The sequence below is a fragment of the Gracilinanus agilis genome, chromosome 5 (genome assembly GCF_016433145.1).
Source record: "Gracilinanus agilis isolate LMUSP501 chromosome 5, AgileGrace, whole genome shotgun sequence".
Classification (NCBI taxonomy): Eukaryota; Metazoa; Chordata; class Mammalia; order Didelphimorphia; family Didelphidae; genus Gracilinanus; species Gracilinanus agilis.
This window is the reverse complement of record NC_058134.1, coordinates 48062244-48077578: the sequence shown is the minus strand read 5'-3', so window position 1 is coordinate 48077578 and position 15335 is coordinate 48062244. Positions and strand designations below refer to the sequence as shown.

The 15335-nt window shown below is 38.5% G+C and overlaps 1 protein-coding gene across 1 annotated transcript in view; it reads left to right on the top strand.

The window, feature by feature from the left end:
• LOC123249792 (zinc finger MIZ domain-containing protein 1-like) overlaps positions 1-15335 on the top strand; it is a 45301-nt gene that overhangs the window by 5558 nt on the left and 24408 nt on the right. Inside the window, exon 3 of the mRNA XM_044678908.1 lies at positions 14157-14185. Coding sequence (XP_044534843.1) covers positions 14157-14185 — 29 coding nt within the window. The remainder of the gene's footprint in view (positions 1-14156; positions 14186-15335) is intronic.

Here is a 15335-nt window from a genome sequence, read left to right as displayed (position 1 = left end):
GTCTATTCCTTCCAACTCATCTCCAAATAAGGCACTCCATCATTCAGTTCTGGGTATCTTCTCTGAGTGTTTTCTACGCCTCAAATATTCTCCCTATTCCATTCCAACTACAGGGATCCATCACCTGTCTCAGGAGTTATATTCCAGAGAGCCCTGGGATAGTTGAAAATCCATGAAGTAGTGGCGTTATATATTTTTTATTATTTATATATATTTTAAAGCTTTATAAACCCTTCCCACTCTCCTATAAACCTTTCCCACATTCTTAATAACCTACAATCATTGAGCCAATCAATACCCAGGATACAGAACACAGTGCTGTGGTCGGTCATTTCATTCCATCAGCCAATAGTGTGCCACAATAAGTGTAACTCCCTGATACAGAGTTTTATATATATATATATTTAAACCCACAATACAGTGAAGCTGCAATAAATGAACCACGATATAGTGAAGGAATACTGTACTAATCTTTCTGGCTTTCTTCAAGTCCAACTAAAATCCTATCTTTTATATGAAGTCTTCTCCAACATCTCTTAATCGGAGTGTCTTCCCTCTTTAATTGTCTCTTATTTTTCTTGTAATTGATTGATACATACGTGTATATGTATATACATAAATGCATATATATACATATATATATATGTTTGTTTTTCTGTTGTCTTTGAGCAGGAACTGTCTTTTGCCTCTGTTTGTAACATTAGTCCCTGGCACAATGTCTGATATGGGCCACATAATAAATGTCAAGCAGTCTTCTGGGTTCTGGGCTGCCCAGAAGAGGGGAGGAGAAGGCAAAGGAGTAGCATGCTCCCAGAGAAGTATCTTCCCCCAACCTAGTCCTGCATGGATGAAAAAAAGTTCATTCACTAAGATGTTCAAGGGATGTGTTGGAAGGAACAGACACTGGCAGTTAAAGATAGTTGAAGTGATCATGTTGCATATATACCAAATAATCATAACTATTATTATAGACTTGATATACTTATTATATAAGAGAAAAGGTAGAATGGTAGATGGAAGACTGACCTTTAAGTCAGGAAGTCCTGAGTTTCCAAGCCACCTTCCATATAGCCAACAAAGTAATTTTCTAAAAGAGCAAATCAAGATGGGATTGAAAAATTTTGATAACTCAAAACTAGGTGGTCTCTAAGACATAGTGATCTAGTTGGGAAAAATATCTATGTATCAGTTTTAATTCAGGCTATAAATGTGATCACCATCAGAAATGCTTAACATATAGCCCTCTCTATTTCCATGTATTCCTTGACTTTGATTAACTAAGTAATGTCTTCGCCCTTCATGGGGCTCTTTAATTCAACATATTCAGATGTCTAGGCCAATTATCTATAGATATCTTATTCCGTGCATCATCCCAAGCTCCTGAATAGAAGATAATTTGTCTTATTTCCACTGGTAACCAATAGATCATTGGATGAAGTAAGTACTTGATGAATGTGTTGTTGAACAAAGATGATGTTGGACTAAAAGCAAATGATCAGTCTCAGAGTTGGAAGGGATCTGGGGACATCAGGGCCAGTCTATATCTGAATTAGAAATCCTTCTATCATGCCACTGACAATAAGGGATGTGCTAGATCTTCCAGATCTCTCCTCCACCCCCAAAAAGTAGATGTACACATTGGATCTTCATTATCAACATTTTCATCATCCCTTTCTTTTGTCTCAACAACAAAGCAATAAATCAAGTCCTAATTCTTAGCATTTTATCATTTCTAAGATGCAAATATTCACACTGAAATTCTAATAATCTGCTATGTAAAGACTGGTTCCAGCAAACTATTAATTAGAGTGACATTGATGACCTCAGTAAGGCTAGATGCTACCTACTGCACCAGCCCATCATCCCCCTTTGTGAGACTACGCTTTGGGATGATGTTCCTTACATCAAATCTAAATCTGCTTTTCTGACCCTTGAGAACATGATTCGGTTTTGTCCTCAGGGACCAAAGAGGGCTTCTTCCACACATCTTTCTTCCACAATACAGTCCTTCTGATCCTTTCTTGGGGGCCCTGTTGATCCCTAAATCTTCTTTAGTTTAAACTTAGTTTCTCTAACTGATCCTTGTAGGACATGATCTTAAGGTCATTTACTATCCTGGTTTCCTTCCACTAGATGGATTCCAAGGTGGCATCTAGAATTGATCCCACACCTCAACCAGCATCTTACCAGAGCAGAATACCATAAGACTATCATCTCTCTTGTTTTGCCTTTATTAATATAGCCTAAGGTGATATTACTTTTGGTGGCCATTATGTGATATTCATATTGAACTTGTGATTCACTAAAAACCTTAGAGCTTTTTCATATAAACTATTTCTGGCTATGTTTCTCCAATCTTGCTTCTCTAAAGTAGATTTTCAGAAATCCAAGTGTCAAGACCTATTTTTAAACAATATTTGATTCATGTTTGATGTTCTAGCCAGTCAAGGTCATTGGTGATTGCATTATCTGAGTCACCAATAAAAATGTTGATGTACACAGGACCAAAGACAGAGCCCTGAGACACAATGCTAGAGAATATTTGGATTGCTATTAATAACCACACGAACCATCAGTTGTTTCATTCATTTCCAAATCCTCCTCACTGTGCTATCATTCATTCAAAATAACATATTTATTCTTTCAAAACAAGCTGTCCTAATCATTCACTAAAACGAAAGGGCTTTTTGGTTTTGTTCCCCTAAAAGCTTTCTTTAGGAGCAGAAATGAGTTAATAAGAGATTAAGGCAACTGTCAGTTCCATACTAAATCCCTGGTTGCATCTTTGCCTTTTTCTACAAGATTATTGAAGTCTTCTCCTTTACCACTTCAGATAGCAACTAACAATAGGAAGATACTATCACATGGTTTGAATCCTCACTCTGAAATTTTTATCTGTATTACCTTCTATAAGTCACTTCATCCTTCTGTGCCTCAGTTTCCTTATCTGTGAAATGTTGATAATAATATTTGCAAGTAGGGAAAAGTACTTTATAAATCTGGAAGTGCAGTAGAAATCAAAGTCATTACTATTATTGAGACAATAGTGGTCCAGTAAGCTTCTCAAACACTATATTTCAAAAGCCAAACACTGTTCCCCACCCTAACTCCTGACACAACCCTCTGCATTATCAGTTTACTCCTTCTTTGATTGCTCTTCTTGGCCATCATCCACATGACTCCCCATAATTATGGAAGTACCCCATATTTGTTCTGGTCCCTCTTCTCTTTCATTTCTACAATTCCTTTGTGATATCATCAATTTCCATGTGTTCAATAAGCCTCTATGAAAATAACTTCTGTATCTACACATTCAGTTTTGGTTCCTTTCCTGAGTTTCAGTTCCACATTACTAGATACTTTTTGAACACTTCATACCGGATATCCCATAGGCAACAAAAACTCAGTTTATGCTAACAGAATACATTTCGTTTTCCTCTGAACTCATCCCCTTTATGAATATCTTTATTTCTATCAAGGTCACTTCTATTTTCCTAGTTATTTAGGTTTGTAATCTCATTGTCATCCTTGATTCCTCACTTTTGCTCACCCCAGATCTCCAAGCATTTGTCTAATCTTATCTCCCTACCATATCCTCTTTTCCTTTCTATTTTTTTATAACCTTTACCTTCCGTTTTTTGAGTCAATACTATGTATTGGTTCTAAGGCAGAAGAGTGGCAAGGACTATGCAATGGGGGTCAAGTGACTTGCCCAGGGTCACACAGCTAGGAAGTGTCTGAGGCCAGATTTGAAACTAGGACCTCCCATATCTAGGCCTGGCTCCCAATCCACTGAACCATCCAGCTTCCCCCTTAGATCCTCTTTTCTCACATCATCACAATATGAGTTTCTGCCCTCACCACCTCTCACTTATACGATTGTCATTTTCTTTTAACTCTTCTCTATAACACATGCCTCATGTCTCTCCTTACAACAATCTATCCTTCCTTCCTTCCTTCCTTCCTTCCTTCCTTCCTTCCTTCCTTCCTTCCTTCCTTCCTTCCTTCTTTCCTTCCTCCCTTCCTACTTTTTTTCTGAGTTTCTGTTTTCTGTTCTGTTCTTATTTTCAGTAGTATTCTGTTTAGTTATTTGCCAGCTTAGNCTCTAAGAGAGAATGGCACGCAGTACCCAAATAGGTTTAAATGATTTGTCCAGGTCACACAGCTAGGAAGTGTCTAAGGTCAGATTTAGACTCAGATTCTCCTGGCTCCAGACCTGGTACTTTATCCATTGTGCTGTATGTCCTTACTCAATAAACTCCAGTGGCTTTCTGTTACTGCTAGGATTTAAAGTTTTCTGGCACTTAAAATGTAATATGCTCTCTTCATTCTTTTCTAGCCTTATTAACTAGTAATCCAAACCCTTTAGTCTAACTGGTCTCCTTGCTAGCACCTCCCATACAGACTGTCTCCTGTAATGAGAATGTCTTCTTTTTGTCACCTCTACTCATTGAATATCAAGACTCAAACTCAGCACCACTCTTCTGCATACCATAGCTGCTAGGGCCACACTCTCAAGTGTATTTTTCTTTGATCCATTTTCTATATAATTCTCTCATAGTTGACTTCTGTTGTCTATGGTAAGATATACAACTTCAAGGTCTAGTTAATCTACTTTTTTCCCCTCTGGTTTTCAATAGCAACATTTCAGTCTCTTCTCTATGCTGAGCTAGGGCAGTGATGTTACAACAAGTGACTACAAAAAACACATAATGTTGAAATCATCTTATGAATACAAAAATATTTTAAATGCATTAAATACCATAAGTCATCCTCCCTGAACATTCTAATAGTATAATGCTTTAAAAATTAATAAAAGCAGAATCTATATAAATCTGGACACAAACAAACAAACCAACCAAGTCACTGCCAGGCCCTAAATCATATGATAATAATTTTATTGTTGAAATAAAACTTAGAGATCATCTAATGCAAACATTTGTTTTTTTCCAAGAGAGTTTAGTAACTTGCCCAAGGTCATACACATAGAGAATAATACTCAGAATTTGAACTCAAGACCTCCAACTGCAAATTCAGTGCTTTTTGTTCTACAGCACACTCCTCAGTGTCATCTATACTATATACTTTGCTGGACCTAAGTAAAGTTTCCAGTGATGAAGGATAAATAAAAAAAAAACAAAGATATGTAGACAATAGACATGATAGGTGGATGTACAGAGACAGATAAATACATATAAACACATGGATAGCTAGGTGGTTAGATGGATGGAGAGATAAAAAGATGATGGATGGATGGATAGAAAACTAGATGATAGATGGAAAGATGGATGGATAAATAGATACATGGATAAATAGATGGACAGATACATAGATAGATAGATGAATAGATGGATAGATAGCTAGATAAACAGATAGGTAGGTAGAGATAGCTACTAGATAGACATTTATGTAGTGCTTACTATGGTCCGGGCACACATTTTGAAGACTCATTCAACAATTCATAACCCCCTGGAATACCCTACCCACAGTTAGGGAACCAAGAGATTAAATGATCTCTAAGATTCTTTTTTGTTCTAAGTCCCATGATCCTAAGACCACTTTCTTCATCTATTCTAGTTTAAAGCAGTTTTGAGGCCAATAGTTGATACACGTCAGTTGTGGCATGTGTGTATCATTGAGTATGATTTTACGTGCATTTCTTAACTCTGAAGTACCAGTCATTTCCTTATCCTCCTGTAGCATCTTCTCTGCTCTCTACCTATTTGCTCCAATTGTTTCCCATGATCTCTTTGCCTTCTCTCTTTTTCAAATTGCCTTTTCCCCTAACCTCCCAGCCCACAGCTATTAAATTGTCTCTCCTCCCCTTTCTTGATTTCCTCTCTGGCAGCCAACCTCAGAAAATGCCAGGGGAGCAAAAAGCCTCCCCTCCTGTGATAGTTCATTGAAAAGGATGACAAAAGGAACCAGATGTAGTTGGCTCTCAGTGGGCCTCAGGGGAGATGGGGGCAGGCGCCATCATTTAGCTCACTGGCACAAACATAATGTTGTCAATGATGTTGACAAAAGTACAGGGTAAGGAAGGAGCAGGAGACCGTGGCAAATGGTTTAATAAAACAGTAACAGGTTTTTTTTTTCCTTTCTTCCTTCAGCTGACAAGGGGAAATGCCAATATGTGTATGTTATACTGGACAGCAGAAAGACAGGCATGAAATCACAGGTGATCAGTCAGGCAGATGACCAGGACCTGGCCTTCTGTAGCCCCTCCTACATTTTCACTTATGTCTCTTAGATCTGAAATGCCTTTTTTCTATTTAAAAGCAGTATCTCTTTGAAGAAATTTATCAGATTCAATTCAACCATCATTTGTGCCATCATCATTATCATCATCACTGTTGTTATTAAGAAGCAGTATAGCACAGGAGACAGAGAGAAAGAGGACTAAATGCAGTCAGGAAGACCTAGGTTCAAGTCTCTGCCTCTGCCTCTCCCTCTCTGTCTCTCTCTGTCTTTCTCTCCTACATTCTCCTCTTTCTCCTTCCCTTTCCTTTCCTTTTTCTCTCTCCTCTTCATAGTTCTCCTCCTTTCCCTCCCTTCCTATCCCTCTCTTTTCCTCCCTTTCTTCCTTCTCCCCCTTCTCTAGATCTAGATATCTAGACATAGATATTTAAAGATATAAATAGCAGGTATTTGTAGGTAGCAGATAACTTCAGATAGCCCTCAATGCTCTTCTGGTATCTAGTTTATTTGGTGGTTGGGAATGTGTCTAGTTAATTTCCCATTGACTTTTTTTTTTAAGTAATGTGACTTCCTTGAGAGTAGGGGCTATTTTTATCTTGCTTTTTATATTGCCAGTCTACATAATACAATGCCTAAAACAGAGTAAATGCTCAATAAATACTTACTGACTGACTGATTGACTTAACTAAGTCATGATTTGCTTTGGTAGAGGGATTATCCTTCCCCAAAATTCCCCACATGAATGAAATCCAATGCCAGAATAAACAGTGAGATTAGCACTCTAAAATTCTTCAAACATTTTTGCATAGATTCTATCATTTGGGTCTTATCATTGATTGTCATTATTAGATGAGAAATTCATGGCTTATACTATAATGGTCTTGCCTAAGGTCACAAAGCTAGTAAGTCTCAGAGGTGAGATTTGAATCCATCTCTTCTTGTGTCTGCATCTAGTCTTTTATCTAATTAATGTACCACATGCTGTCCTTACTATTAGTTTTTCCCTAGATGCAAAATTGAAGGCCATATAGGGGTACTGGAGAAGGAGTCGAGAAGGCTTGGGTTTAAGTACTGTTTATCTCTCCTGTGTATCAGCTGTGCAACCATGTAAACAAGTCACTTAATCTCACATTATCAGGGCTAAATCTCTGAGCCTCTAAATTCCAGATAAATCAGCAATTTGCATCAATGGAAGGAGTGTCTAGCCCTTTATCATCATAGTGATGAAATTACAGGTCTGAAGCAGGTGGAGGAGGGGGGAATTTATGTGATTAATAAGCATGTGAGATTGATATAGTGACTAGAGGACTGGATTTGAAGTCAAGGAAACCTGCATTTATATCTTTCCCTAGGCAAGTTAAATGGACAAATTCCTTTGCTTCACTGAGCCTCAGTTTCTCCCACCATAAAGTGGGTTAATATTCCCTTTAATCTCTATGTCACAGAGTTGCTATGAGATTGATACATAGGACACCTGGCAAACCTTATAATGCTCTGTAAATATTGGTTATTATTAATTGCTACCACTATCTACAAGGCTCTACAATTACCAGAGTAATGGATACAAAAAGAAAAAATAGATAGTCTTCATCTGTCCCTGAGTGTGTTATATACCCTTGGACATAAGTCAGCTTGTATACCTCCAAGCTACAGGGGGTTTCAAAAGTTTTAGTGTAGTTAATAAAGCTATCAACTGTTAAAACAGAACTAAGACTTTTGGGACACTTTTTCTAACAGATGGAGAAAAACAAAGTGGAAGCAGTGACACAATGGAAAGATATGGAGGCAGAGGACCACAGTTTCAGACCTGGCTTTGTCATTTATTAGCTTTGACAGGCTTTGGAAGTCATTTCTTTCTGAATCTGTTCCTTTACCTTTAAAATAATGAAGGAAGACTTGGTGATCACTATCCAATTTGACTTAAGGGTGGTGTTGATGAATTTCCTCAAACAGGTCAGTTCAAACAGGTCAGTCTACCCTACTTCGAATAAGTGACTCAATTAATCTCAGGCATAAACTTTTGACTAAGGGCAAAAGTCCTCGAAAGGAGAATAACATTGGACATAAATAATATTGAGTTGATGAATGGGTCACTTCTTTTTCTCTTCCTTCCTTCCTTCCTTCCTTCCTTCCTTCCTTCCTTCCTTCCTTCCTTCCTTCCTTTCTTTCCTTCATTTGTTTGTTTCTTTTTTACCTCTTACCTATTGTCTTAAAATCAATACTAAGTATTGGTTCCAAGGCATAAAAGCCAGGCAATAGAAGTTGTGACTTGCCCAGGGTTGCACAGCTAGAAAGTATCTGAGGCCAGATCTGAACCAAGGACTTCCCATCTCTAAGCCTGGCTCTTTATATACTGAACCACCTACCTGCTTCCCTCTATAGTTATTATTATTAAGCTGGTATTCTTAAAGTCCTTTGTAGTAGACTGTTCCAGCTTTCCAATTCCAGACCCTGCTGGAGTCTGTCTCTGACAGCATAGTTCTCAGTCTCTGGGATGTGGCTCTTATTAGGCCTCAAGCTTGGGAGTCTGCTTCCTCTCAGGATGTGGCTTTCATTTCTTTTGGCTTCCACTACAGCCCTACTCTGGTGCCACATCATGGCATGGAAGGGATAGTGGGTTCTGGAAATCTAGGCCAGGGGAGCACGAGTTTTGGCAGGTCCTTCCAAGCCAGAAAGAGTTCTCCTTCCAGCCTGCCAAGAGACTCTTTTTGGGACTCTCGTTGGGGAGTAGCAAAGCTATGGTCAGAGCTCGTCAATAGTGGTTTGGCCACTGGAAGACTAATTTTTCTGATCAGAGTAACTTATGAAGAACATGTACCAAATTAAGATGTGAAAGGATGAGAAGTCTAGCTCAGTAATGGAAATTCCTTTGGCACAGGACATTATGGACCCAAATCTAGATCTAGATCAAAACCTTACTTTCTGTCTTAGAATCAATACTATGTCATACACCACACACTTCCATATTGGACAATGTTGTAAGAGCAAAGTCATACATAACCCAAACCCCAAGATATAAAATATTTTATTTTTTTCAAATGAAAAAAAAATTTAAACAAACAAACAAATAAATAAGTAGAGATAAAACCATAAATACAGTGATGTGAAAGACAACTTCCTTCTCTGGAGGTGGATAGCATTCCCCATCATAAGTTTTTCAGGATTGTCCTAGTTCATTGCACTGCTGAGAGGAGACAAGTTTTCACAGATAATCATTGGACAATATTGCTGTTACTGTGTACAATGCTCTCCCATGACTGGTTATTTCTCTCTGTATCGGTTCCTTTGGATCTTTCCAGCTTCTTCTGAAATCATCTTGCTTATCATTTCTTATAGTGCAATAGTATTCCATCACCAACATAGACCACAATTTGTTCAGCCATTTCCTAATTGATGGCCATTTTCTCAATTTCCAATTCTTTGCCACCACAAAAATTGCTACTATAAATATTTTTGGTATAGATGGGTCCTTTCTTCTTTTATTATCTCTTTGGGATACAGACCTAATAGTGATATTACTAGATCAAAGGGTATACACAATTTTATAGTCCTTTGGGTAGAATTCGAAATTGCCCTCTAGAATGGTTGGATCAGTTCACAATTCCACCAATTTTGCCACATCCCCTGCAACATTTAATACTTTCCTTTACCACTGTATTGGCCAGTCCAATAAGTGTGAGGTGGTACCTCAGTGTTGCTTTAATTTGCATTTCTCCAATCAAGAGTGGTTTAGAACATTTTTTCATATGATTATTGATGGCTTTGATTTCTTCATCTGAAAATTGATTGTTCGTATCCTTTGACCATTTGTCAATTGGGGAATGGCTTATATTTTTATAAATTTGAGAAATTAGACCTTTATCATAGACACCTACTATAAAATTTTTTCCCACTTTGTTGTTTCCCTTAAAATCTTGGTTATATTAGTTTGGTTTGTACAAAAGCTTTTAAATTTAATAAAATCAAAATTAACCATTTTACATCTTATGATACTCTCTTTTTTTGGTCATAATTTCTTCCCTTCTCTAAAGATCTGCCAGGTAAACTATTCTGTGTTCCCCTAATTTAGTTATGGTATCACTGTTTATATCCATTTTGACCTTATCTTGGTATAGGATGTGAGACATTGGTCTATATCAGTGATTCCCAAAGTGGGCACTACCTCCCCCTGGTGGGTGCTGCAGCAATCCAGGATGGCGGTGATGGCCACAGGTGCATTTATCTTTCCTATTAATTGTTATTAACATTTAAAAAAATTAATTTCCAGGGGTCTAAGTAATATTTTTTCTGGAAAGGGGGCGGTAGGCCAAAAAAGTTTGGGAGCCATTGGTCTATGCCTAGTTTCTATTGTATCTTTTCCAATTTTCCCAGCAGTTTTTGTCCAATAGTGAGTTTTTGTTCCAAAAGCTGGGATCTTTGAGTTTATCAAACACTAGGTTGCTAAGGTCATTTACCCCTGTATATTGTATATCTAATCTATTCCATTAATCCACCCTTCTATTTCTCAGGCAGTATCAGATTGTTTTGATGACTGAGGCTTTGTAGTACAATTTGAGATCTGGTACTGCTAAGCCACCTTTACATTTTTCTTTTCATCATCATCCAGTTCCCTGGATATTCTTGACCTTTTGTTCTTCCAGATGAATTTTTGCTATTATTTTTTCTAGTTCTATAAAATAATGATTTGGTAGTTTGATTGGTATGTCACCGTATACATAAATTAATTTACATAGAATTGAAAACTGACTAAAATATCAAAAGAGACTATAATGTTCTATACCCATAGCCCCCATCTTCTGAATAGAGAGGAGGAAACAAGGAGAATATTAGAATCTCTTCTTTGGGCCTAAGCTTGGTCTTCTAATTACATTGTGTTTTACATTAAATTAAATTAATTTAAATAACCTAATTACACAGCATTTCTTAAATGACACAGGTTTTTTTTCCCATTTCCATTATATATATATAATTTTTCTAGTTCTACTTAATTCTTAATCAATTCATATAAATCTTCTCATGCTTCTCTGAATTCTTCCTAGTAAAACAATAATATTTCATGATATTCATGTGTTTAGTCATTCCTCATTTGGTGGGGGGTCTACTTTGCTTTCGTTTTCTTGGCAAAAGACACTGAGCAGATGACATCTTTTTCAAGTTTGCAAAGAATGTGTCTCTCTATAGCTGTGTGATGTAGGTAGTGTAATTATGACTAGCCTCATTTTAGAGCCGGGCAAATGGAATCACAAAGAAGTTAAATAACTCATCCAAGTTTACTCAGTAAGCGTTGGAGCTGAGAGTTGGACTGAGGTCTCTTGGGTCTAGATCTGACACTCTTTGCAGAAAACTCTGCTTCTAAAGGATGACTTCATTTGCAGAGAATTAGAATTAGCCAATGTTTGTAGACCTGGAGACTCCAGAGGTCATCTTCCTCACTCCTCAAGGGCTCACTCACAGGTTTTTGGTTCTGTTTTTTGTTGTTGTTGTTGTTTGCTTGTTTGTTTTTTAGTTTTACCTTCTGTCTTCAACAAGACAGAAGAGTGGTAAGTCATGGGCAATTGGGATTAAGTGACTTGCCCATATCTGAGGCTATATTTGAATCCTGGCCCTCCTGATTTGATTCTGTTTTGAAATGCACTGCCTATGCCTGTGGTCCTCTTTTAACCCGGGGTATAGCTGAGATGAGGTGGCTTGGGCAGTCTCTAAGGCTCCATCTAGCTCTTCTTCCTCCTTTAATTCCAATGGACATCCTGCCTATTTTCAGGGATGTTGTCAGTATTAAATGACATAATATGCATGGAAGTACTTGGCCAAGTACTAAACACATAGGAGGTTTGGTTATTTGTGGATTTTTCTTTGATAATTCCAAAAGCACTTCAAAATCACCAAGACCCCAAGAGCCATCCTTGTGAAAATCCTCCGTATTTATGCAGGGCTTCAAAAAACATTCTGATTGTTAGAGGATAATTTGACTCTGGTTAAAAGGGATTAAATAGAGTATGGTTTGGCTGACAGGAGCAGAGAAGATTCTGGGAAAGTTCCTGGGGATTTTTATTACTGATTAGGGTCTCCCCTTCCAGGGAGAGCTTGCCCATCATGCAAAGGAGAGCAAGAGTAAGAATCTGTTTCTTTAATTGGAAGCAGCCAATGAGAGAATGATGGCAGGCTGCAGTCCTGGCCTCTGTCCTTCCCTTTTGCCAGAACAACAGGGTGCCCCACCCATGGCAACCATCCAATCTGAATGTCAGGCAAGTTATGTGAAACCAAGGAATCAGCCCACAGAGCCCAGAGGAGGCAATTTCTCAAATGGCCAGCAAGCTGGAGGGGAAAGGGAGAACCAGAGAGGGACAGCTTTGGCTAACGGTGACTGGGACAGGAAGGAACTCCATCCTTGTCAACAGTTGCCATCTCCACTTGAAGTCCAGTGGGACACTCATTCAGAAAGGAACTGAGCCCCATTTCTCCTAGTTTGTCCAAGGGATGGGAACTGACCTCCAACCCTAACTCTGAACTTTTAAGGGAATTTCCTGGATTTCCTAGCTCTTTCACACAGCTCCATCTCCCACTGTCTGTCCCTCATGTCTGGTATGCACCCTCCCCCCTTACTTTTCCATCAGAAAAGTCCTACGTTCTTTCTTTCTTTTTTTTTTTTAAAGATAATTTTCTTACCTTTTTTTAACTTTACACTTACAGATTACCATCACTTTGGGAGAGGTCTCTTTTAACAAAGCAGAACTTTGTTACTTCATCTCAAAGTGCATGCCATACTTCACAGCAACCTTGTCCCTAGAGCTCTTTCTCTTTTATTTATTTATGATTACTTTTTTAAAAACCCTTACCTTCTGTCTTAGAATCAACACTGGGTATTGGTTCCAAGACAGAAGAGTGGTAAGAGATAGGCAATGGGGGTGAAGTGACTTGCCCAGGGTCACACAGCTAGGAAGTATCTGAGGTCACATTTGAACCCAGGACCTCTTATCTCTGGGCCTGGCTCTCAATCCACTGGGCCACCCAGCTGCCCACCTCACTTCCTCTAAAATGAACAGAAATCTGTTTTTTACTCCTTCCCTTCTTCTCCCATCCCATTGGGGAAAAAAGGAAATTACTTGTAATAAATATACAGTCGAACAAAATCAATTCCTGCAGTGACTTTATATGTATATGCATGTGTACATATGCATACATGGACGTGTAAAATATAATATGCCACACACAAGCATGTCATATACATATACATGGGTATATTCCATGCTAAAATTTCATCATGTCTCTGTCATGGGTTCCACGTTTTATCATTAATCCTCTGGAATCATGGATGGTCATTATAGTGATCAGAGTTCTTACAACTTTCTCAACATTAAGATTTATATGAAGCATCTCTACACTATCCATTTCTTGATCTCCTCTAAGTGTTAACTAGCTTGTGTCTATTTTATATTTATTCTGAATATATTTATTTATATATACATATTATATATATTTGTATTATATATATTTATGTTACAAATATATATTTATATTCCCTCGTAAAATGACAGCTCCTTGAGAGTAGAGATTGTTTTGTTTTTTTTCTTTGCAGTCTCAGCACTCTCAAAGGCAGTTAGGTGTCTCAGTGGTTAGAGTACTGGGTCTGGATTCAGAAATACCTGAGTTCAAGTCCGGTTCCAGATTCTTACTAGCTGTTTACAATTCATCCTCAAAACCACTCTGGGAGACAAGTGCTCTTATTGTCATCTCCATTTTATAGTTAAAGGAACTGAAGTTAAGTGATATGGCCAAGTTCACACGGATAATGTGTTTGAGGCCGAATTAGAACTCAGACCTTCAAAACTAATACTCTCGGGGGCAGCTGGGTAGCTCAGTGGATTGAGAGCCAGGCCTAGAGACGGGAGGTCCTAGGTTCAAATCTGGCCTCAGACACTTCCCAGCTGTGTGACCCTGGGCATGTCACTTGACCCCCATTGCCCACCCTTACCACTCTTCCACCTAGAAGCCAATACACAGAAGTTAAGGGTTTAAAAAAAACAACTAATACTCTCTCCAAGGGTCATCAAGCTACCTCTAGTCCCAAACAAATTCTTTGACACCACTACCCTTATGTATTATGTTTTTTCATTAAAATTTAAACTCCTTGAGGACAAGAGATAGCCTTGATTTTGTGTATGTATCAGCATAGTGCTTAGCACATAGTAACAATTAATAAATACCTTCCTCTCCACCCTCCCTTCCTTTCCTTGTACCTAGACACTTGCCTTTCTTTTGATGCAGCCTCTTTGGTTGCCATGTTACACACATGTTAACTCATATTAAGCCAGCAGTACATGAAAGCCCTCAGATATTCCCTTCCTTCCTTCCTTCCTTCCTTCCTTCCTTCCTTCCTTCCTTCCTCCCTCCCTCCCTCCCATTGATAACACACCCTTCTTCTAGAGTCTGGGGGCCTACCAGCTTTCTTCACCAAACACCTCAGCTGGTCCATTCCTACACCATCCCAGGGTCAAAGGAGATGACAATTTTCACACCTTCCTCTACTCCATTGCTATAACATTCTTCCCATTTCCTTTTGCTACCATCTTACCTTCCTCATACTGCTGTCAGGGATTGGGGAGCAGAGAGGCTGGAGTCAGCAGCAAGGTATGGGCTACTGTTTTCCCAGCACAAAAGCACTTACACTATTTCCAGGGAGTCCTGATAATTCTGAGGCCACTTGTGTCACATCTTCACTGGAGACACCTAGGAGATCAGGAATGCTGGCTACTATTCTAGAAACCCCTCTTGAGAGATAGCCTGGAAAATGAAAAAGGTACTGGATTTGGACTCTGGAGATCTTAATTTGAGTTCCAATTTGTATAATCTTAATCTCTCTGGGCTTCAGTCTCCTCATCTGTTAAATGAGGGGATTGCACTTGATGATTGGAAAGGTCCCTTTCCATTCCAAATCTAAGATGATGTATGATTTCTTCTAGATCTAAGCTGAATTTAAGAATATAACCAGAAGAAAGAAGCCCTGGTGCTGGGACTCAGTGAACTCTGGTTCTAATCTTACCTCTGACACTATAGCTGGGAATAATATGATAATAATAATGCTTTCCTCTTCCCTTCCCTTCCCTTCCCTTCCCTTCCCTCCCCTCCCCTCCCCTTCC